Raw genomic sequence first — 24,414 nt, 5'->3', positions numbered from 1 at the left:
ACCTAAAGGAGCAAGAAAAAGAACAAATGAAGCCTAAAGCCATCAGAAAGGAAATAATGAAGATTAGAGCAGAAATAAATGATACCAAATAAATGGTATCAGAAAACTGTGGAATAAAGCAATGAAGCCAGGAGCTTACTCTTTGAAAAAAATTAATAAAATTGATAAACCACTAGTCAGACTTCTCAAAAAGAAAAGAGAAAGGACTCAAATAAATCAAATGACAAATGAGAGAAGACAAATAAAAACTAACACCACAGAAATACAACTATAAGAGAAGATTATGAAAAATTATATGCCAATAAATTGGACAGTTTGGAAGAAATGGATGAATTTCCAGAAACATACAAACTATCAAAACTGAAACAGGAAGAAAAATAGAAAACTTAAACAGACTGATAACCAGCAAAGAAATAGAATCTGTAATCAAAAACCTCTCGACAAACTAAAGTCCAGGGCCAGATGGCATCACAGGGGAATTGTACCAAACGTTTAAAGAAGCAAATTGAATCAAAAGGTATACACTTAAAGAATTATTTCATCAAAATGAAGTAGAATTTATTCCTAGGCTGCAAGGGTGGTTCAGTGCTTGCAAATCAAACAACGTGATACACCACATCAGCAAAAGAAAGAATAAGGACCTTAGGATCCTCTCAATAAATGTAGAAAAAGCATTTGGCAAAGTACAATACCCATTCATAATAACAAACCCTCAACAAAGTAGGGATCGAGGGAACATACCTCAATCTGATGAAGGCCATATACAAAAAACCTACAGCTAATTTCTTCCTCAATGAGGAGAAACAGAGCATTTCCTCTGTGGTCAAGAGAGGGATGTCCACTCTCACCAGTTATTTCACAGAGTATGGAAGTCCTAGCTGCAGTAATCAGATAACAAAAAGCAATAAAAGACAGCCAAATTGGCAAGGAAGAAGTTAAGCTTTCACTATTTGCAAACAACATGCTACTCTATATAGAAAACCCAAAGCACTCCACCAAAAAATTGTTAAAACTGATAACTGAATTCAGTAAAGCCACAGGATACAAAATCAACATATGAATATCTGGTGCGTTTCTATACTCTAGTAATGAATCAGCAGAAAGAGAAGTCAAGGAATCAATCCCATTTATAATTGCACCAAAAACCATAACATACCTGGGAATAAAGTTAACCAAAGAGGTAAAAGGTCTGTCCTCTGAAAATTATAAAACACCAATGAAAGAAAGTGAAGATGACACAAAGAAATGGAAAACATCCCATGCTCATGGATCAGAAGAATAAATATTGTTAAAATGTCTATACTACCCAGAGCAATCTACACATTTAATGCAATCCCTATCAAAATACCACCAGCATTTTTCCACAGAGCTAGAACAAACAGTCCTTAAATTTGTATGGAACCACAGAAGACCCTGAACAGCCAAAGCAGTGTTGAAAATGAAGAGCAAAGCTGGAGGCAAGTACTTCAAGTTATATCATAAAGCTTAAGGCAGGATGGCACTAGCACAAAAACAGACATGTAGATTAGTGGAACAGAATAAAAATCCCAGAAATGAACCCACATCTCTATGGTTATGGTTAACTAATCTTTGATGAAGCAGGAAAGAATATCCAGTGGGAAAAAAGACAATCTCTTTGACAAATGGTGTTGGGAAAACTGGACAGCTACATGCAAAAGAACGAAACTGTACCACTGTCTTACACCACACACCAAAATAAATTCAAAATGGATGAAAGGCCTAAATGTGAGACAGGAAACCATCCAAATCCTAGAGGAGAATATAAGCAGTGACTTCTTTGACATTGGCCACAGAAACTTGTTATTAGATATATCTGTTGAGGCAAGGGAAACAAAAGCAAAAATGAACTGTTAGAACTTCATCAAGATAAAAGACTTCTACACAGCAAAGGAAACAACAAAACCAAAAGGCATCCTTCAGAATGGGAGAAGATAATTTGCCAATGATATATCTGATAAAATGTTAGTATCCAGAATCTATAAAGAACTTATAAAATTCAACACCCCAAAACCAAATAATTTAGTTTACAAAGAGACAGAAGATATGAATAGATACTTTTCTGAAGAAGACATACAGATAGCTGACAGACATATGAAAAGATGCTCAACATCACTCATCATCAGGGAAATACAAATCAGAACTACAATGAGATATCAACCCCACACCTGTCAGAATGGCTACAGTTAACACAGGAAACAACAGATGTTGGCGGGGAGACGGAGAAAGGGGAAACCTTTTGCAAAGCTGGCAGGAAAGCAAACTGATACAGACACCCTGGAAAACAGTATGGAGTTTCCTCAAAAAGTTAGAAATCGGGCCACCCTACAATCTAGCAGTTCCACTACTAGGTATTTACCCGGAGAATACAAAAATACTGATTTGAAGGGATACATGCACCCCGATGTTTATAACAACATTATCAACAGTAGCCCTCGACTGATGAATGGATAAAGAAGATGTGATATGTATTACACACACACAGTGGAATACTACTCAGCCAGCAAAAAGAATGAAATCTTGCCATTTGTAACGATAAAGGTGGAGCTAGAGAGTATTATGCTATGCAAAATAAGTCAGTCAGAGAAAGACAAATACTGTATGATTTCACTCGTGGAATTTAAGAAATAAAACAAACGAAATAGAGGAAAATTTTTTTAAAAAAAGAAACAAGCCAGAAAACAGACTTAACCATAGAGAACAAACTGAGGGTTGCTGGAGGGGAGGTGGGCAGGGGATGGGGTAAGTGGTTGATGGGAATTAAGGAAGGCACTTGTGATGAGCACTGGGTGTTGTATCTGAGTGATGACTCACTAAATTCTACACCTGAAACTAATATTACATTGTGTTAACTAACTAGAATTTAAATAACTTAAAAATACAGATTAATACTGTAAATGTATTTTCCTTATGATTTGCTTAATAACATTTTCTTTTCTCTAGCTCAGGAGATTGTAAGAGTACAGTATGTAACAGCTAAATATACAAAATATATATTAATTGACTGGTTTTTTGCTCTTCATAAGGCTTCAGGTCAACAGCAGGCTATTTACAGTAGTTTTGGGGGGAGTCAAAAGTTCATGTGGATTTTCAGCTGCATAGGGTTCAGCCTCCAATGCCCTGAGTTGTTCAGAGGTCAACCATATTGTGAAAGGATCACCATAATAACTCTAGGTAACATCCAAGGAATCTTTTTGACATGGTGCTGAAACAACTGAATGTCTATATTTAAAAACAAAAAAGCCCCTGGGGCACCTGGGTGGCTCAGTCAGGTAAGTGCTTGCCTTCAGCTCAGGTCATGATCTCAGGGACTTAGGATGGAGACCCATGGTGGGGGGTGGGGGAGCTCCCCACTTGTGCTCACTCTGTCTTTCAAATAAATAAATATTAAAAAAACAACAACAAGCCTCTATTCTGACGTTATCCTCTGTACAAAAATTAATTCAAAATAAATCGCAGATATAAATGTAAAAACTAAACTACTCTGGAAATCCTGAGTTTGCAGCCTTGGATTAGGTAAACATTCAGTGGGATTGGACATAAAAAGCATGAACCATAAAAGAAAAAAAACTGATACTGGACTTCATCAAAATTTAAGGCTTTTTGAAAGATACCACTAAGAAAATGCAAAGGCAAGCCACAGAGTTAGAGAAATTATTTGCAGCATACATATCTGACAAAGGTTTGTATCTGGGATTTTTATAATACAATAAGGTGGAAAAACTCATAATTCATATACACACAGACATAATATATACATCTGTATGAATATTCATACACATAACACATATATATGAATAAATGAATAGATACCTATAGCAAGGGATTTGAACAGACATGTCCCAAGAGATGATGTGCAAATGATCAGGAAGTATGAGAAATGTTCAATGTGGCTGCATTGGAGAAATGCAAATTAAGAGCACAGTGTTGTTACCACGTACCTACTGGAACAGCTAACACGAAAGAGACTGAAGTACCAAGTGTCGGTGAGACGTGGACGTGCCGGTACTTTCTCACGCTGCTGGGAGTATAACATGGCCTAACCACTTCGGAAAATAGTTTGGTAATTTCATATGCAGTTAAACTTAACACTTACCATACGGTCCAGCAATTAATTCCACTTTTAGGTATTTATTTACTTAAGGGAAATGAAACTATATGTCTACAAAGAGTCTTGCACATGAATGTTGATGGCAATTTTATAATAGCCAAACAGTGAAAATAACCTAAAAGCCTGGCAATTTGGGTGGATGAATATACTGTGGTCTATTGATACGACAGAATACTACTCATCTGTGAAGAGGAATGAACTGCTGACGCACACAAGAATTTAGAATACTCCTAAACCATAGTACTGAGTAAAAGCACCCATACACAAAGTGAGCATATTAGATACACGGTTCCATTCGTGTGCAATTCAAGAATAAGTAGCCCGTGAGTGAAATTAGATCACTCTTGCCTTGGACCAAGGGTGAGGGTAGGGATCTGACTTCTGAGGGGGAGCTTTATTTTATTGTATATAAATTATACCTCAGTAAAATTGATTTTTAAAAAGATAAATACTATAAGCAACTACTTGCCAGCAGTTTGGAAAACATACATAAACTGGAAAAATTTTTAAATAATTCAGTAAAACTGACTCAACAAGAAGAAAAAGCTTTAAAGTTTCATTAGTACTAAAACTATTAAGTAAATTAAAGCAGTGGTTAAAATTATTCCTACCAAAAAATTCAGAGCCAGATAGTTTTATAGGCACGTTACATCAAACTTTCAAGCAATAGGTCATCCCAGTTCATACAGATTCTTCCAGGCAGTGGAACGAGAGGAAGAACTGTGCAGCTCATTCTGAGAGGTCAGCATAACCTTGAGAAATCCAGACAAACGCATTACAAGAAAGGCAATCAGAAGTTTATTTCACTCATGAATACAGCTGTAGAAGTTCTGAATTCATTAGTATACCAACTTCAGCTGTATCTATAAAAGACAGTACTTCACCTCCAAGCTGGGCTGCTGCTAGGCATGCAAGGGTAGTATAATTTGAGGAAATCTGTAGAAGTAATTGACTACACTAATAGAATAAAAGATTTTTAAAATGTGGTTATTTGAATAAATGCAATAAACTCATTTGATAAGTTTGTGTGATTTTCCAGTTACATTTTTTTTTCATTTTGATTAAGGGAATATTGTTAGCAAGATTGGGAAAGTCATGTAATAAGAGACTGAGAACTTTCCTATTTTGGTAAGTGACCCAGAGACACTGATGGAGAATCTGTTACTGTGGGCGGGAGGCAGGAAGCAAGGACACTGAATGGTTCTCGGTGAGGCCATTCACCAGACGTGTGTGAATAAGAATAAGTTACTTACCCCCCCCACCCCCCTACCCCCGTGTCTTTTTTCTCCATAAAATGGGCATGATAACACCTCCCTCGAAAAAGGCTTAAAGAATTAACATATATGTGAAGCGCTTAGCACTGCACTGACACTTGCTTTTCAAATGATATCTTTTATATTATTTTTTTAATCTTTTATATATTAGTGTTGTAATACATATATTTTACATAATGTTCTCTTTAAGGTCATCTGACTCTTAGCCAAAGGCTAAGTTAATGACTGTAGCCTTTGATAAAAGTGCTTTCCCTTTCTAATTACAATTGACACCTTTTGTCTATGTGTGTCTCAAAGGTGAGTGATTTCACGTGGAGCCATGATGGGACTCAAGCACTCATTTCATATCGAGACGGGTTTGTCCTGGTTGGTTCTGTCAGCGGACAAAGACACTGGTCATCCGAGATCAACTTGGAAAGTCAAATCACATGTGGCATATGGACTCCTGATGACCAACAGGTAAAGCCTCTTGAATACAGGTGTGTAATGTTAAAACCATCTGAGCTGAAGAGGAAGTGAATTGCTTACAGTCACACAGGGAAGGGGTAGGGGAGGGGGAAGGTGCTCAGAAGCCTCTTTAAAGAATCTTAAAAGTGCAGAACGATGACTATGTCCAGGTAGAAATTGAAACAAAACTTTTAAGTGAACCAGAGAGTGGAGAAATAGTATTTCCCATCATTATGGGAAACACTGGGTTGGCATTTTAGAAAATATTCATGCAAATATACTTTTTAATCTACATAAATAGTTGATAAATGGATAATGGCCATAATGTTTCACCAAGGAAGTTCAGCTAATCAGTATTCATATGGTAGAAAAGTATGCATTTTCAGGAGACAGATAAAAAGTAACATAGGATATGGTTTCACTTATTAGCAAAGAAAATAAAATGATACAGATGATATACTCGTTAATGATAAGAGTTCAGTCAAAGGATTCTTACTCATTGCTGGTAATGATGTGTACTGAATGTTTGGGGAAGCAGTTTGGGCAGAATATGTCAAAAGTCTTAAAAAATTGTTGTTCACTTTGACCTGTTAATATACTTTAGGAATGTATCTAAAAGAAATAAAAGGGAAGAAAATAAAAGTTATAGTTATTAAAGCATTATTTAGGATAGTAAAAATTCAGCAGCAGCCTACTTGTCTAAAAATAGAGTGGTTAAGTAACTGTGGTATTACCACGGAAGGAATTATATAATAAGTAGTTCAGAAAGTTGTGAGTTGTGGTTATGAAGGCGGTATAATAATCGGGAAGAGCTCTTATGGTATGATGACAAAAAAATCAGGAATATGAGACAGTGTATGTGGTATGATTACCATGTCGAACTGCAACCAAAAGAAACCCATCCACAAGCTGGAAAGACCTGGAAGGAGACAAAATGCCACAGGTGGGTTGTTTTACAGTGATGAACTTTTGGGTCATTTCCTAAAACCCAATTTTAAAATATTCTTTATCTATTTTACTTTCATGATAAAATAATATATAGCCTAATAAAATTACATATTGATAATTCCTTTTTTAAATAAAAAGGTTGACCAGGTAAAAACCTTTGTAAATATGAAGCTTGTGTTTTCCAAGCACAACAAAATCCATAAAATGCCAGGACATTTCATAGCAGAGATTTTAGTTCATTATTGGTAAAAGCAAGCCATATAAAAGGAACCATAACTTCCATTTTTTAATCTTTTTTCTTTTAATTCTTTTTCTTCTTTTTTTTTTTTTCCCCCAAATATAAGTGGTCAGTATTTTTTCCTTTCTTCTCAAAATTACTACTATGAGAGCTGCAAAGAAACAGTCGCAACTCCAAGTTTCTTCCACGGCTCCGAGGCTCCTAGGTACCCCGCGCATATGTGTGTTTTCAGGTGTTTACTGCCCCTAGAGTTGCTCTGAGAAGTCGGCTGGGGCCCATTAAGTGGCCTTGCCCACACACCTCTCTGCACGGTTCCTTCTCTGTGGCGGGGGTGTGAATTATTTCCTGCTCTTTCCCCCGGGCTTTTGTAATCAGATGAGCAAACAGATGTGAAAGCACTTACACATGTGGAAGTGAAAGTCTTGGCTTCACATTCTTCCCTTGCCTCGAGGGATGGAACATGGGAGGCTCATGTCCCAGTGTCCTGATAAGCTACGCCTGCTGGACAGACATACTTGGAGAGTGACAGGCACAGGACCCAGACATGCCAGGGCACAGTGGGCAAGACTTGGAACCTGCCTTTGTTGTGCTGGGGGACCACAAACGTCCCTCACTGCATCCCGGCAACGTTGCTGGGGTAGCAGACACTGTGCAGTGGTGGGCACGAGGGAGTGCAGATGGGCTACAGCTTTAAAGCCAGGCGGAGGCACTTGAACTTGGCTCTGTAGACCTGTCTGCAGGATCAGAGAGTGATCCTGGCTGGTTGTTGGTCTCCTGGCCCACAAACTCTGTCTAAAAGACTGCTTTTACTGGTTCTGTATTTGGGGCTAACAGCTAGGGTGTCATTCAGGGAAGGTGCTGCACTCACTGCCTTTCAGAAAGGTTGCAGACCCCTGAAGCAATGAGGGTCCTTCTAAGAATTTAACGTAGAGAAGGGAGGGACGGGTACTCCCATCAGTCATACTTGAACTGAGACATGGAAAAATAACATTCCTTCCTCTTTGTCTGTCACTCTTTCATACCTCTTGCTTGGTTCGAAAATGATTAATGAGAAAAAAGTATGAAGACAATTCGAAATGTAATGCCCTCAGCTCTTTACAGTGGGAGCTGATGTTCAAAGCTGTACCTCCTCCTCTTCCTTTGCCCCAGAGGATCCCCTGCACTTAGCAGAGTAAAACGTCATTCAGATGAAGCCGCCTCCTCCCATCTTGAGATACTCCAGATCCTACAGGACTTCAGGTTGTTTCCTAACTTTAAAATGTAAGCAGTACTATTTTACAAGTGAGTTTGAGAGTCTAGCTCTTTTCCTATTTGTCATATATTTTCTTCAGTTTAGAGTGGTGTTTTCTGTACCCTTTTGGGGATTATAGACTACTTGAAGTATCGGATGGAAATTGGGAGCCCTTTTCCTGGAAAAATGTGCACACGTACATACATGTTTGTATCCATCACTTTGCACAGGATGCTGGGAGCCCGTAGGATTCCATGCATGAACACTCCCCCTTCAGATTCCTGATCTAGACAGTCTAGAGTGATACTTGGGGTCATCTTCCGCAACTTTCTGGTACGCATATATTCAAACATTGCAGAAGAGCTGAAAGAATGTACATTCCTTAAATTCACCAACTAATTGTTTCCTGTATTTGTGCGTGCTCCCCTCCTCTCCCCCTTCCTGCCCCGCTTTCTCCTTCTCTTTCCTTTCATACATGCACACATTTTTGCAGGATTATTTTTGAAAATAAGTTGTAGACATCGTGTGCATCACTCCGAAATATTTCAACATGTTTGTTGTAAGAATAAAATTTTTCTCCTACATTATCGCCTCCAAGAAATTAGCACTGTTTGCTCATTATTCCCTAAGTGTTACAAGAATGTGTTTTGTAAGCTTTTCTTTCTTTTTTTTTTTTTTTTTGGTTATTTAGAACTGGGATCCAGGTTATGTACAGCAACTGTTTATTATATCTTCTGTCTAGAAAAATTAACTCTTTTTGTTTATTTTTTGACAACATTACCTTTCTCACAAGTGTAATGCAGTAACTTTGTGGAATAGTCCGCAGTCTAGGCTTGTACCATTGTTTATCCATAGTACTACTTAACTTCTACTAGCCTCTTTTTTCTGTCATCTGGAAGTTAGGCTGAGATCAGGTTTGGACTAAACAGTTCGGGTGAGGATGGTTAATAGGGGATACCCTGTCATTCACACGGAGCCACATTAAAAGCGTATAACTTTCGTAAAAGCAAAACTACTTTTCAAAACTTACTAATTTCATCTGTACATATAGCGGATTTTTTCAAGTGATGTGTTTTAAGTTAGGTTAAAACTTGTCTTCCATTAAATTGCAAGAAGGGAATGTGACGTAGTACCCTCGGGCTGCTGTAGAGAATTCTACAGGCTGGAGGGCTTAGACATCAGGCGTTTATCTCTCACAGGTCTGGAGGATGGAAGCCCAGGATCAGGCATTGGCAGGCTTGGTTGCTCTTGAAGCCTCTCTCCTTGGCTGGCAGGTGGCCCCCATCTTCCTGTCCTCACATGGCCTTTCCTCTGTGTGCTCATCCCTGGTATAGCTTCCTTTTCATATAAGGACACCAATTCTGTTGGTTTCGGGCCCTATCCTTTCGATCTCATCTAACCTTCATTACCTCTTTATAGGCTCCATCTCCAAGTACAGTCACATTAGGGCTTAGGGCTACAGTGTATAAATTTTGAGGGGGATACAAACATTCAGTCCATAACAGCCTTGTAAAAAATACGAGTCTTCAAAAAATATTTTGAAGAATAGAAAATTCTCAGAGAAGACACTTCTATAAATTTAGCTTGATAAATTTGAGATGTATTATAAATGGAACAGTCTTTGTAGGGCTTGGAAGAAAAAGCAAATGATATAAATAGAAAATGTCAGAAATAAATACAAATATGACTGGGGAAAAATTTTCTTTGGGTCCCAAGTTGATCAGGAGTCACGCAGCAGTGAAGCTTTTGCCATTTCTAGGAAACACCCAGCGTCACAGCACAGTATGTAGGGGGAGAATGCAGAGTTTCCTCTACGGTCTCCAGGGCTCTGGGAGAACACTGTGCCTCTGGCTACAGGAAAGTGCTCTGAGACGCCTGCATTTACACATGACCATCTAGCGTTCTCCAAATCTTATGTGAGCATCGCTCCCTCTGAGAGCCTTTGAACCAGAGAAGGTTGCTGAGAACATGAGATGCGTTTCCATCAGGAAGTCAGAGAGGCCAGAGCATAAGTCACGTGTGTAGACACCGCCGTGACTCTCCTAGAACAGCCACTGGCTGGTGGACCTGTGGGAAGATAGGACAGAAGGAAAAAGCCTCAGACTCACATCTGAGGAACTGAGGTTAGAAGCGGAAGAAGGGGTGCACCTGCACCCGTGCGGGAAGAAAATCCCAGTCCCGCCCTTCTCGGGAGATCACCTTGCAAGAAGCAGGCTCCCGGGAACCCCCTTCTGCCCTGGGCACAGGAGGTCTGCCAAGAACTGCTTCTTTGGCTGGTGCTTTGTCTCCTCTTCCCGGTGTCCGTCATCTGCCACCCTCCTGGAGTGTGGCACATGCGGAGTTAGGGTGCCTGAACTGCTTGAATTTATTTTATGGGGATCTGGAGGCGCCAAAGCTGTGTACACTTCAGGGAGGTGGCAACAGCTGTTGTCACACACAGCGCAGCCCCAGGTCAGATGCCAGGCGGCTCCTCCGGCGTGTGCTTCGGCAGCACTTTCACTACAGTTGGAATAATACAGAGATTAGCTTGGCCTGTGCGCAGGGGTGACACGCGGACGTCATGTGGTTCAACCCAGCCTCACCACTTGCTCCCTGACCCGGGTCCTTTACAGGGATCTCAGCCATCGCCCGCTGGCCTTGCTTTGCAGCTGATCCTGTGTTCTCGGGCAGACCTCTCTCCTGAGGCTCCCAGAGCTGCGGAGCTCTTTGCTCACGTGACGCCTGTTCTCCAGGCAGTCCGGGGCTTCACATCGTCCCCCCTCCACTGCCCACCGCCCCCCCCAACACTCCGACTGCATTCTCTGTGATCCCAGGCCGTGTATCCAGGCCTCCTGCTTTCTGGACACTGCTCTCCCAGCCGGCAGCAAGGCCTCGATGGCCAAGTCCAGTCCATGTTCCGTCCTTGTCTTTCCTTTTCCCAGTACCGCCCCGCACAGCCCGCTCCTGGAAACCCTCCCGGCCGCCGGCTTCGCTGACCCAGCCTGCGGGGATCCTGTGCTCGCCCCTCGTTCGTACCTGGTCCACTTCCCTAGCTGGCCAGTGGTGGGCGTTTCCCCTTTCTTCTGTCCTCGGGGTGATTTCTCCCACTGCCACCGCTCGTCAGCCCCCACCTGAGCGTGCGGGCTGCCCAGGCTGCGAGCTTTGTGAGCCATCTGTCCCTCTTGTCCCTCCTGCTGAGCACTCGATGCCCAGACCCTGCTCAGATCCAGCTTGGTCCCAGCTCAGCTCGTCAGTCCTCCTCCCTGCCCTGGCCTCTGTTGCTGGTCACTTGCACCCAGCGGGGGGGGGGGGTGTGCCCCTGACCTTGCCCTCTTCCTGGTCTTCACCTTCCGCTTAGTCACCAGGGCCTAGGGATTCCACTTCTTAAATCTTTGTGTGTCAGGGATTATTTATTTATGTTCAAAGGCTCAAGATGGTTACGTGCAGACCAGCTTGAATGAAAGGGCGTCAGCTCTCACACCCCTTGCGTCCTGTAACAGGGCTGCTGGACCGGCCACAAGGTTCTCCTTGTCGCTCCTCCGCTTCAGTGGGGTTCCCTTGGCTGGTTCCTTCTCTTTGTCAGTGGCTGCTTCTGGCTCCGTGAGCTGCCCCTTTCTTGCTTCCTGAGCAGTGAGGGAATGAGTGACTTTTCAAATCTTTGAAGTTATTTAAAGATCTCCCTTTGCCTGCTGCCACAGCCTGCAAACTGTTCCTCGCAGAGTTCCGTGGAGCTGCCTTCCTAGGGCAGGCGATGGAGGGAGCTGCGGGGAGGAGGGGCCAGGAGCACCCGACCAGATCCCCAGGCACCTCCACTTCTGTTTTAGGTAGGAAATTGGAATATGTCTTGCATTTTGTTTTTGAGGGAAAATCTATAACAGAGACATGAGTCTGGTTATGTTTCCTGTTTATTAAGTTTTAAAACAATAGTTCTTAAAAGCCCAATAGTAGTACTACTAGGCTTATAATGAAAAATTTACAAAGCAAACAAAACACAGACACCTTTCATTCCTGGTACCATCCCTCCCACTCCCTGATTCCTGCTCCCTATGGCAACCACTTTTAACTCTCTGCGTTCCTCTCCATATTTTGAATGATGGGCTTGTTTGGTCAGATCTTGATTTTTTGGACTCCAGTATTCTCTACTAACTTCCTACCTGGAAAATGAGAAGCTGGCTCTCTTGGAATGCCCCTTTCTATACCAGCCCCTCAGCGTGCTCCTGTCTGCACGGCTGGTCGTTCTGTGCTCAAAGTGCAATTCACAGATGACAGACAGACACACTAGATAGGGTTGCATTGCCTGCTTCGTGCACTGTTGGCTTTGGCCACAGTTAGTAATGTTGCCTTACCTGTTGCTTAATTGTCTGCGTATTGATCACAGGTTAATTCCAACCCCCCCCAACGGAAAAATATTAGAAATCTCCTCCAAATGAGTTTCATCACTTGGGAGGTGATTTTCTAGCACTGCCCTTCCCAGGGCCCTTGGCTCCCTGCCCCAGCCACACTGACTCCCTGTGCCTTGGTTCCCTTCTCTCCCCTGGTGTGGAAGCCTCTATTTCTGCAATCACCTTGATTTTGTGGTCTGGTGGAACTCTTATCATGGTGGAACATTTCTTCCAGGTGTTGGAAATTTCAAGATGGTTGTATTTTTAGCTGGGACACCGAGACCCCTTTGCAACCCGTGCTTTCAGCTCTTTGGTATTTTCTTTTCTCTTTCTGAAAATCTTATAACTTAGATGTTGCCCTTCTAGATTGATGGTCTGATTTTAATATCCTTTCTCTCCCAAATTCTTTGCTTTGCTTACTTATCCTATTTTCTGGGCAATATTCTGAGCTATATCTTCCAAATTCTTTGACTTTAAAAATTAGCACTATTTTTAATTTTTAAGAACTCTTTTTTGTTTTCTGATTGTGCTTTAAAGAAAAACATTATTTGTGAAGGATGAAACAACATGAAGATATTAATTAGAAGTTTTGAAGTATCTTTCTGTATTTTTCATTGTCTTTTTCCTTCAGATTCTTTCTGGCTTTGTTTTGGCTTTTTTTCTTCATATTAGATGCTTTTATCAGCTGTCTTGTTGGCACTGGTCATCTGCTCATATTTAAGAGATGGAGACCATAAAATGACCTGGACACTGGGCAGTGGTGGCATTCTTTTTTTTTTTTTAAAGATTTTATTTATTTGACAGAGAGAGATCAAAGTAGGCAGAGAGGCAGGCAAAGAGAGAGAGGAGGAAGCAGGCTCCCTGCTGAGCAGAGCGCCCGATGTAGGGCTCGATCCCAGAAACCTGAGATCATGACCTGAGCTGAAGGCAGAGGCTTAACCCACTGAGCCACCCAGGCACCCCCGGTGGTGGCATTCTTAACGGATGGGCTTCGCTGTAGGGCGGCCACTGGACCTGTCCTTCCACGTGTCCCTCATCTGGTGACTGAGGTGGGCTCGTTTCTGGCACCAAGTTGCCAAGCTTTCCCCATAGGCCCCTGAGCTGTGTCTGTGTCCGTCCCCCGTCCTGGGCTTCTGTTCAGCAACTCCAGCAGGTCAGACAGATGCACACCTGTCCGCGTGCACAGGAGAGGATGTATGGGGGTTTGCCTCTTCATTTTCAGGACTTCCACCTAATCCTCCTGTCTTCTCCCCACCCTCACATCCACTTTAGAAAGGTCTTTGGCTTTTGTGGCAGACATAACTTACTCCCTGTCTTCCTCCTTGCTGTAGGTTTGGGCTTCAGTTTGCTCGGGTCTGTTTGGCCACTTACCATGCATCCATTGCTTTCCAGTTTCCAGATATTGGCTTCTCTGTCTGCTGGCTTCCTCTCTCCAGGTCTCTGTTAGAGTTTCCTGCACATTACTGTTAACTGAGAGTTTGGGAAGGTGTCTAGGCTATCACTTTCTAGTGACTCTCCATCACTTTCTAGCCTCTTCTCTGGGCCCCGCTCTCCTACACACTAGCCACAGTGGACTGCCTTGTTTCCTATATCCATATTTCTCTCCTACCTTTGCACGTGCTGTTCCTCCTCCCCTTGCCCATTGTGTGACCAGGGAAGTTCCACCTGTCCTTGAAGACTCAACCCAAACGTCACCTCTGTACAGTCTGCTGCCCTCCCATCTCCTCACCCAGGCAGAGTTACAGTGAGTCTGGCTCGCTGGTGCTGGTGTTCCAGGAGTGCCTCCTGGGTACCACGAACACATTTCGTAACATTTTCCACATTGTGTTGTAACTGTGGTTGCGTGTTTTCTTCCTTCCCATATGTGAGGGCAGGCACCACGCCTCATTCCTCCCTGTAGCTGGGACTCCTTGGGGCAGTAGTGTAGGCATGCAGTGAGCGAAGGAAGAATGCTTTCCTTGGAAGTGCCAGCTTCCCTCCTCTCCGTTCCTGGAGACAATTAAGTCCATGGCCTCGCCTCAGGAATTGCCATATTCCCTACCCATCCCCAAGTACCACACGCACGCACGCATGCACACACGTACACAAGAGGGATTCCTGGTTTACTCCGCATACCCTGTCCTGGGAGAACCCAGCATTAGATTTTCATTCATTCTGTTTTATATAGAAAATACTATTTTATGCAGAAAAATCTAAATTTGGGGGGTTTTCCACATCTGCCAGTATCGGCATGGAGATTTCATTAGTTGTGGCTGATTAGATTCAGGTACTTTTTGTTTTGTTTTGTTTTCATTTTTCAGACTATATGGTTATTGCTCCTTTAGAAGGCAGTTTGAATGGGGATCCTAATGTCTGAATTATTCTTCCTGCTCAAATCCAAAAGCAGTTTCTGGATGTGAATCATTGCCAGTTTAACCCTAACCCATGGTATAGAAAATCCAGCTCAGTGAGAATTATTAGATATTAGGATACCCTGCCAAGAAAATACACGTGATCTCCTTGGATGAAAGCCTTTGCAAGATGACATGTTCCTGTTTCTTGGCACAGTGCCCCTGCAGTGCTGCCTGAGGACAGCAGGATAGAATTGATGACATCTTCACAGACCACCTGCCCTAAGACTTGTTTTCACCTGTTCTTCCTGCGTCATATCTGTCCTCTCTTTACCTCTCTCCAGCAGTTTTTTACTCTATAGAAATGACAATTTTTATTTATCCTGAGCCAACAGACTTTTTCGCGTTACAATTGTGAAACTCTCTTCTTTATCCAGTGTGCCTGTGACACAAATTCATGATGAACATCCTGGATTTACCCAAGAAGGAAACTTTAAGCCTCACTTCCTTTAATGAGGACACAAGTCAGTATTTTTAAAAAAATCATAAAGGCGAATGCTTGTTGTTCATCAGCTTTGGAAGTACTGATAATTACTTCACAGAGTTTATCCAGATGATGAGAGATGCAAGCCATGATGAAATTATATAGCAGAGATGTTGTCTGATGATTATGAACTTAGAAAAGATATCAAGAACACAATCTCATACAGTAAAGGAAAGAGAACTAGACTTTTAAAAATACATTTTCTAACCCCACTGTGTAGATGGCCCCCTCTTAACAATGGTTTGACTTATGATACTTTGACATTATGCTGGTGCAAAGGCGGAATGCATTTAGTAGAAACCATCCTTCACATTTTGAATTTTGAATTTGAATCTCCTCCCTGACTAGCATGGCACTCTCGTGGTGCTGGGCAGAAGCTGCGGCTCCCAGTCCGCTGTGCAGTCATGGGGGTGAGCAGCCAGTATCCTTCTGGCCTCAGACAACCAGTCTGGTTTTCCCTTTCAGTATAGCCTTGAATAAATTTCAGGAGAGATTCAATACTTCATTGTAAACTAAGCTTTGTGTTGGATGATTTTGCTCAGCTGTAGGGGCAGAACATCATGGGCTGAGCTGTGATTGTCAGTAGCTTAAGTGTATCATAGGCATTTCCAGGTTAGGGTATTTTCAACTTATGATGGGTTCATGGAGATCTAACCCCATCATAAGTCAAGGAAGATCAGTAAGGCACAATCTATAAGGGAAAACTATGATTTCAACAGATACATACTATACCTGACCTTCAGTTACAATAAAGAACCAGCAGTTTCTCCTTTGGAATGTTCTGTTAGGAAAAAGATATTCGTCACATGGTTGGAATATTTTAAGTATTTGCTGCAGGTGTTCTTAGTCCTAATGAAATACAGGTATACTCCTGTATACCTTATGTAGTAGATTCTAAGAGGTAAGTGAACTGAATTTTTGGAATTATGGTTGTATTTTAATATCCATGTAAAGGAATCTTCCCTATTTAAAAGAATATTCAGGAGGTGCCTGGGTGGCTCAGTGGGTCAAGCATCTACCTTAGGCTCAGGTCGTAATTCCAGAGATGAACCTGGCTTCTAGCACCCTGCTCAGCGAGGAGCCTGCTTCTCCTTCTCCTTCTGCTACTCCCCCTGCTTGTGCTCTCTCTTTCATATTCTCTCTTTCGCAAATAAATAAAATCTAAAAAAAAAAAGTTTAAAGACTGTTCAGTAGAAATTGTTCTTGCTTAGAAGGCTGTTGTTTGGGGGGCACCTGGGTGGCTCAGTGGGTTAAGCCTCTGCCTTTGGCTCAGGTCATGATCTCAGGGTCCTGGGATCTAGTCCCACATCGGGCTCTCTGCTTGGCAGGGAGCCTGCTTCCTCCTCTCTCTCTCTCCGCCTGCCTCTCTGCCTGCTTGTGATCTCTCTCTGTCGAATGAATTAATAAATAAAAATCTTTAATAATAAAAAAAAAGGCGGCTGTTTGGTGAGAAATGAGAATTCTTCACCTAGTATGTTTTTTTTTTGCTAAATGTCCAGACTTAGTTTTCCAGGACTAGAGGTAATATTTGTTTATAAACACTAAAACTCTTTTTAAAAGAAGCAGATCTTGGGATACCTGGGTGGCACAACCAGCTAAGCTTCCGACTCTTCATTTTGGTTCCAGTCATGATCTCGAGGTCATGAGGTGAGCCCCACGTCCGGCCCCACACTCGGCAGGCATTCTGCTGGAGATTCTGTCCCTCTGCCCCTCCCCGAGCTCGGGCTCATGCTACCGCTCGCTCGCTCTCAAATAAATCTTTTTTTAAAAAAAAAAAAAAAAAGGTCTTAAGTAATTAAATAGACCTAATACTTTAAAGTATTAAGGCACTTTAAACCATGATTTCAAATTAAGTAGAAGTCTGGGTCAGTGCATCTTAAACAACCCCAAGGTAAGAGTTTCCGTTTTTCCAGTTCAGCACCTACAGGTATAAGTGGGGCGACATCTTCTTCCCCAGCCTCTGTTCTGCTGTGTTACTGCTTTGTTGCTTTTGTGTTCTTTGACCTAGGAAGAGGGAAGGTGTACTCTTTTTGCTTTGGGGCTCAAAGTGTAGGTCCCGAGGCTCTTCTCCACAGCAGGAAGGAGGTTTTTCACAAAATGTACTCCCTCCTTAGCTGACATGTGGCATCTGCTGCTGTGATCAGTGACCCCGAGTCCCGCAGTGTTTGTACGCCACCTTTAAATCCTGCTGGTGCCAGGACGGGGACAGCAGTGAGAAAAATCACTGCAAATACCTGTCACACCTTTGCGGCATCTATGAAAGGAAAACTGGCTTTATACCTTTATACCTTGCAAAAAATAGAACGTTTATTTCCCATTTGGAGTGGAGTCAAGTCAGGACTTGAGTGTTTAGGAGCAGGGTCATTAGAAGGGAGATTCCAGTGCAGTCTTTTTAATTTACTTAGTTTAAATAATTTAAAAACTAAAAATTTTACATCGTTTCTACACATCTTTTCAGAGCTATTGCTGAAAAAGAGACTATCTTAGATACTAATATACATCTAAAGCTTGAACACATTAATCAGTTACAAAAAGTAATTATTCATTTACCGTTTAAGTATAAGGTTATGATTGAAGTACCAGCCTAGAACTCAAGGAGATTTGCTAACTCTCCAGAAGTATTTAAGTGATAAATAATTCTGGAGAGTTTTTTAATTAGATAATTTTTAAACTTTGATTATTAAAAAATCAGTAGTACATCAAAAATAAATAAGGAACCCACAAAATATCCCCTTAAAAAATAAATAAGGAACCCACAAAAATAAGGAACCAACCCAAATTGCCACATTTGCCTTTTTAGCCTTTTATTCTTTGTTTAAATTTGCTATACGTAAAGTAAATCCCCAGTAGCATGGCTTATTTCATTATAAACCTCTTCGGAACGTGGCATTTCCTTCCATAACTCTACAGGCTGTGCTGACACCGCCTGTTTACTTCAAAGAAGGCTCTTGTCAGATTGAAGCAAATAACTTGTCTGGTACTTGGATTAGCGCTTGGCTGTAGAGGAGGACATCTGTTGCGTCCGAGGAGACGGGCGTTTGTTCTGAAGCTCTTCTTCATCTTGCACTGTAACACGGAAACCGCTTACAAAGGAAACTTTACAAAGTCATGTAAATCTTTGTTTCTCAGCTGAAAAAGTGGTGTTGCCACCACAGTTTTTTTTAAATGAAAAGTAAATGGCTGATATTTGACAAAACATGTAATGACTACCTCATAGATGAGGGCAACTCTTTGACAGAATAAAACCTAGCAAAACCAAATTTAAAAGAATCACAGTATACTCTTTCCAAGGAGTTTTTTATTCACTTGAGAAAATATTTACCTTTGCTGGCTCATCAAGTGCTGGTGTTTGGAGTGACTCCTCTGACTGACTGCCCCTGGTTTTTCACCTGGTCTTTTAAGGTAGTAAGTATAAGTAATTCTAAGTAATATATAGTATTACTAAACATATAGTAGTATTACATTACATTACTGTATATTTTATATATATATATCTCTTACATATATTACCATATGTAGTATATCATATACTATATATTATAGTATCGTGTAATTATAAGTAATATATGGTATTATAAGTAATATATAGTAATTATAAGTGCCGCTATCAGTTTTAGCTTCACTGGAAAGACTTGAAAGCCATTGTGCTCAACACAGCCCAACAAAAAAGAAATGTGCAGAGCTTTCTCACATAAGCTCTTTTACTCAAATTATTCATCATTTTTAATATGCACCAACTCACTAGAATGACCCCTCAGTGATCCGTTCCAATGCTAAAGACCCACAGTCATGAGAGAACTGTAAGTAGTTAAAGGACCTGTGGAATAGAGCTCCTATCTAGCAGTTTGTGGGAACAACTTTGAAATCAGATTTAGTTGAAACCGTTAGAAAAAGTGATTTTCTTCCTTGCTTCCCCATTAGATTTTCTCATGACTTTTCAGTAGGGTGTGTACTGCAAAAGGGAAGCCCATTTTATTTTAAGCCCTAAACGGAACATATATAGGAATGGTTTTTGCCAAAATAGGCAGGGAGGATGTGAGCAACAAAGAAAATAATAGAAACATACTTAGGAAGAGAAGTCAGGAGATAGCCTCCCACCCTTTGTGGCTCTCTTAATGCAACTCGCTGTTGACACTGTTTAGTTTTTTTTAGATGTTTCTTTTTTCTTATGCTGGAAGTTCGGTCGAGCTCTTCATAGGAGAAAATAGATTTCTTTAGCAAAAACAGGTGCAGATACTATGTTTATACTTTTTTTGTCAATGCTGTTTTATTTGACTGACAATGGTAATTAAGCTGTTTAAAAATTAAATTGTTCTTTATTATCTCTAGGCTTGGATCATTGATGAATCGCTATATAGAATACTCAGTATAGATAAATTATAAAATACATTAAATAAAATCTTTCTTGAAATTTACATTGAACAGTTTAGTTTAAGAATGAAAGATGGAGGGATGTATGGGTGTCTCAGTCGGTAAAGTGTCTGACTTCAGCTCAGGTTATGATCCTGGGGTCCTGAGATCAAGTCCGTCATTGGGCTCCCTGCTTAGCAGGGAGCCTGTTTGTCCCTTTGCCTGCCATTCCCCCTGCTTGTGCACTCTCCCTCCGACAAATAAATAAAATCTTTTTTTTTAATAAATAATTTTTTTTTAAAAAGTGAAAGATGGGAAGCAATTATTCATATACATGGATTATTAAGTGTGTCTTCTGAAAGAGTATGTTGGGAAGGAGCAACATCAGTAATGGGTTTGAATGCAGTCCTGGACCCTCCTTCCCCAAACAGACACAACAAATCAACAACACACCAACCAATTCCCTTTGTGAGAAATCCAGAAACTAGTTGAAAGGCTCCTGCACCCCCAAGGTGAGTGTGAAACCAGCCACGGCAAAGCTGGTAGGAAAATTCAAAATACCATCTTGCCATAATCACTACCCCTGGCAAAGTGTAATTTGATCGGGAGAAAACCCCCAGCCCCCAGCTTTACCCCAGGAAGAAAAGGAAAGAACTGAATCATATGTCTAACATTGTGATTTTTTCTGGGCATGGCTGAAGCACTGGCTTCTGTCTCACCCACCTCAGAGGGCTAACAGGATGCATGGGGGCCACTGAGAACTAAGATAGTGATTTGAATTAGTGAGGCAGTACTCACAAGAGTCCCTCCCCCTCATCCAGTGCAGGGTGAACAAGAGAGGAAAAGAAAGACAAAAGGACTACAATACTGGCATAATACACTTAATAAGATTACAATAATAAATTCTTTCCTATCAATAATTACTTTAAATGTAAATGGATTAAACTCCCTAGTAAAAGGACATGGAGTAGTTGAATGGATTAACAAAAAAACAAGGTTCAACCCTATGTTGCCTACAGGATGCTCTTTAGATTTAAGGTCAGATGTATGCTAAAAGTAAAAGGATGGAAAAAGATAACTCCATGCAAATGTTAGCCAAAAGAGAGCAGGGGTGACTGTATTTATATCACACAAAATGGACTTTAAGTCAGAAACTGTCACAAGGGACAAAGAAAGACATTATATAATGGAAAAAAGGTCAGTTTGCCTGGAAGATAGAACAATTATAAATATATGTGTGTGTCAAATCAGAAAACCTAAATACATAAAACCCTAAATATGTAAAGCAAACATTGATAGAACTGTGAAAGGAGAAATGAACTGCAATATACATAGTAATGGTAGGAGACTTCACTATTCCACTTGTAGTACCAGTTAGAATATCCAGACAGAAAATCTGTAAAGAAGCAGTGGACTTCAACAACACTATAAACCAAGTGGGCCTAATATCTACATAGAACATTTCACCCCATAGAAGTAGAATATACTTTCTTCTGAAGAACACAAGAAACATTCTCCAGGATAGTTCAGGGGTTAGATCACAAAATGAGTCTTAATTAACAAATTTAAGAAAACTGAAATTGCATCAAGTATCCTTTCCAGTCACAGCGGAATGAAACTAGAAATGAATAGAAGTAATCCTGGAAAGTTCACAGATAAGTGAAAATTTAAGAATACACCCTTGAGGGACTCCTGGGTGGCTCAGTTGGTTAAGCAGCTGCCTTCGGCTCAGGTCATGATCCCAGTGTCCTGGGATCGAGTCCCACATCAGGCTTCTTGCTCGGCAGGGAGCCTGCTTCTCCCTCTGCCTCTGCCTCTGCCTGCCATTCTGTCTGCCTGTGCTTGCTCTCTCCCTCTCTCTCTCTCTGATAAATAAAATCTTTTTAAAAAAATTAAAAAAAAAAAGAATACACCCTTGATTAACCAAATGAGCCAATGAAGAAATCAAAAGGGAAATTAGAAAATACCTTGAAACTAATGAAAATGAAAACACAACATGCCAGAACTTGCAGGATGTAGCAAAAGTTGTACAAAGAGGGAAGTTTATAGAAATAAATAGTTTATAGTAATAAATATTGACTAAGAAGAAAGATCTCAAACAATCTAACTTTATACCTCAAGGAACTAGAAAAAGGAGAACAAACTTAGCCCAAGTTAGCAGAAGGAAAGGGATACTAAGATTTAGAGCAAAGATAAAATGAAGTGGAAAATAGAAAAGCAATAGAAAAAATGAAACTAAGAGTTGATTTCTTTTTTTAAAGACCAACAAAATTGACAAAATTAAGTTAAAAAAAAAGAAAGATGACTCAAGTAAGATCAGAAATTATTTGGCTGGGTCAGTCAGTAGAACATACGACTCTTGATCTCTGGGTTTTAAGTTTGAGCCACACATTGGGTATAGAGATTCCTTAAAAATGAAAACTTTAAAAAAGGAAGAAGAAAGAGGAGATGTTGCAAATAATGTCACAGAAATAAAAAGGATCATTAGGGACTACTAAGAACAATTCCATGCCAACAAATTGGATAACCTAGAAGAGATGTATAAATTCCTGGAAACATACAACTTATCAAGACTGAATCATGAAGAAATAGAAAATCTGAGCAGACTTCTAACTAGCAATAAGATTGAATCAGTAATCAGAAATCTCACAAGAAAAAAAATGCCAGGACCAGATGGCTTAATTGGTGAATTCTGCCAAACATTTAAAGAATTAACACCATTCTTTCTCTCTGTCTTCCAAAAACTTGAAGAGTAGGGAACACTTCCAAACTTATTTTAAGTGGCTAGCATTACCCTGATACCAAAGCTTGACAAAGACACCATAAGAAAAGAAAATTACAGACCAATATCCCTGATGAATGTAGATGCAAAAATCCTCAAAAGAATACTAGTAAACTGAATTAAGCAGCAAGTTAAAAGGATCATATGCACTAATCAAGTGGGATTTATTCCTGGTAGGCAAGCATGATCAACATATGAAAACCAACTAATGTGATACACCATAATAACAGAACATAGGATAAGAATCATAAGATCCCCCTCAAAGATGCAGAAAAAAACATTTGACAAAATTTAACACCTTGTGTAAAGAAGAAAACCTAAACAAATTAGGAATAGAAGGAAATTACTTCAACATAATAAAGGCATATATGAAGGTCCCACAGTTAATACCAGTTTTAGCTCTGGGATCAAGAACAAGACAAGGATGACTACTCTCTCCATCTCTATTCAACATAGTACTAGGAATTTTAGAGCAATTGGGCAAGAAGAAGAAATAAAAGACATTTAAATAGGAAAGGAAAAAGTAAAACTGTTTACAGATAATACAATCTTATAGATAGAAACCCTTGAAGACTACACACACACCCACACACAACCCGTTAGAATAAACAAATTCAATATGGGCACCTGGGTTGCTCAAGAATCTGCCTTCGGCCCAGGTCATGATCTCAGGGTCCTGGGATCAAGCCCCACATCGGGCTCCCTGCTCAGCAGGAAGCCTGCTTCTCCCTCTCCCACTGTCCCTGCTTGTGTTCCCTCTCTTGCTGCCTTTCTCTCTGTCAAAATAAATAAACAAAATCTTAAAAAAAAAAATAAACAAATGCAATAAAGTTGCAAGATCAAAATCAATACACAGAAATCAGTTGCATTTTTATATACTGGCAATGAACTGTTTGAAAATAAAATGAGGAAAACAATCCCTATGTACAATAGCATTAGAAGAATAAATGTGAATAAATCTAACCAAGGAGGTGAAAGGCTTGTATAGTGAAAACTAAACACTAATGAAAGAAATTAAAGAAGACACAAATAAATGGGAAACATACCATGTTCATGGACTGAAGACTCAATATTGTTAAAATGTCCATACTACATGAAGCAATCCACAGATTCAGTGCATATCAAAATCCCAGTGGAATTTTTTACAGAGATAGAAAAAACAATCCTAAAATTCAAAAGGAACCAAAAGGAACCTGGAATAGCCAAAGGAGTTTTGAGAAGAACAAAGCTGGAGTAATCACACTTCCCAATTTCAAAATACAGTATGGACCTACATGAACAAAGCAGTGTGGTATTGGCATAAATACAAGCATAGAGACCAGTGGAACAGAATAAAGAACCCAGAGATGAACCAATGCATATATTGTCAACTGCGTTCCATCAAGGCTGCCAAGAATATACAATAAGGAAATGATAGTCTTGTCAGCATATGGCTGTAGAATGACTATATTCATATGCAAAAGAATGAAATTGAATCCTTGTCTTAAAGCATATACAAAACTCTACTCAGAATGGATAAAGATTTAAACTCAAGATCTTAAACTGTAAAACTCCTAGAAGAAAGCATTGGGAAACTTTATTGGGAAGCATGATTCAGAGTAGCCAAAATGGGGAAACAGCCTAAATGTCCATCAGTGAAAGGAAGGATAAAGAAAATGTGTTTGACACACACACATCCACATATATGTATACATACACATATATACATACAATGGAATATTATTCATCCTTAAAAAGGAGGGCTGAATAATACTTGGATAAACCTTGAGGTCATTATGCA

At 40.4% G+C, this 24,414-nt stretch overlaps 1 protein-coding gene across 3 annotated transcripts in view; it reads left to right on the top strand.

Moving 5' to 3' along the window:
• TULP4 (TUB like protein 4) overlaps positions 1–24,414 on the top strand; it is a 230,501-nt gene that overhangs the window by 156,094 nt on the left and 49,993 nt on the right. For all 3 annotated transcript variants that reach the window (XM_044243057.1, XM_044243067.1, XM_044243074.1), the window contains one exon: positions 5,701–5,862. In XM_044243057.1, the coding sequence (XP_044098992.1) occupies positions 5,701–5,862 (162 nt within the window). The remainder of the gene's footprint in view (positions 1–5,700; positions 5,863–24,414) is intronic.

Source organism: Neovison vison, chromosome 1 (genome assembly GCF_020171115.1).
Source record: "Neovison vison isolate M4711 chromosome 1, ASM_NN_V1, whole genome shotgun sequence".
Taxonomy (NCBI): domain Eukaryota; kingdom Metazoa; phylum Chordata; class Mammalia; order Carnivora; family Mustelidae; genus Neogale; species Neogale vison.
This window is presented reverse-complemented; position numbering and strand designations above follow the sequence as displayed.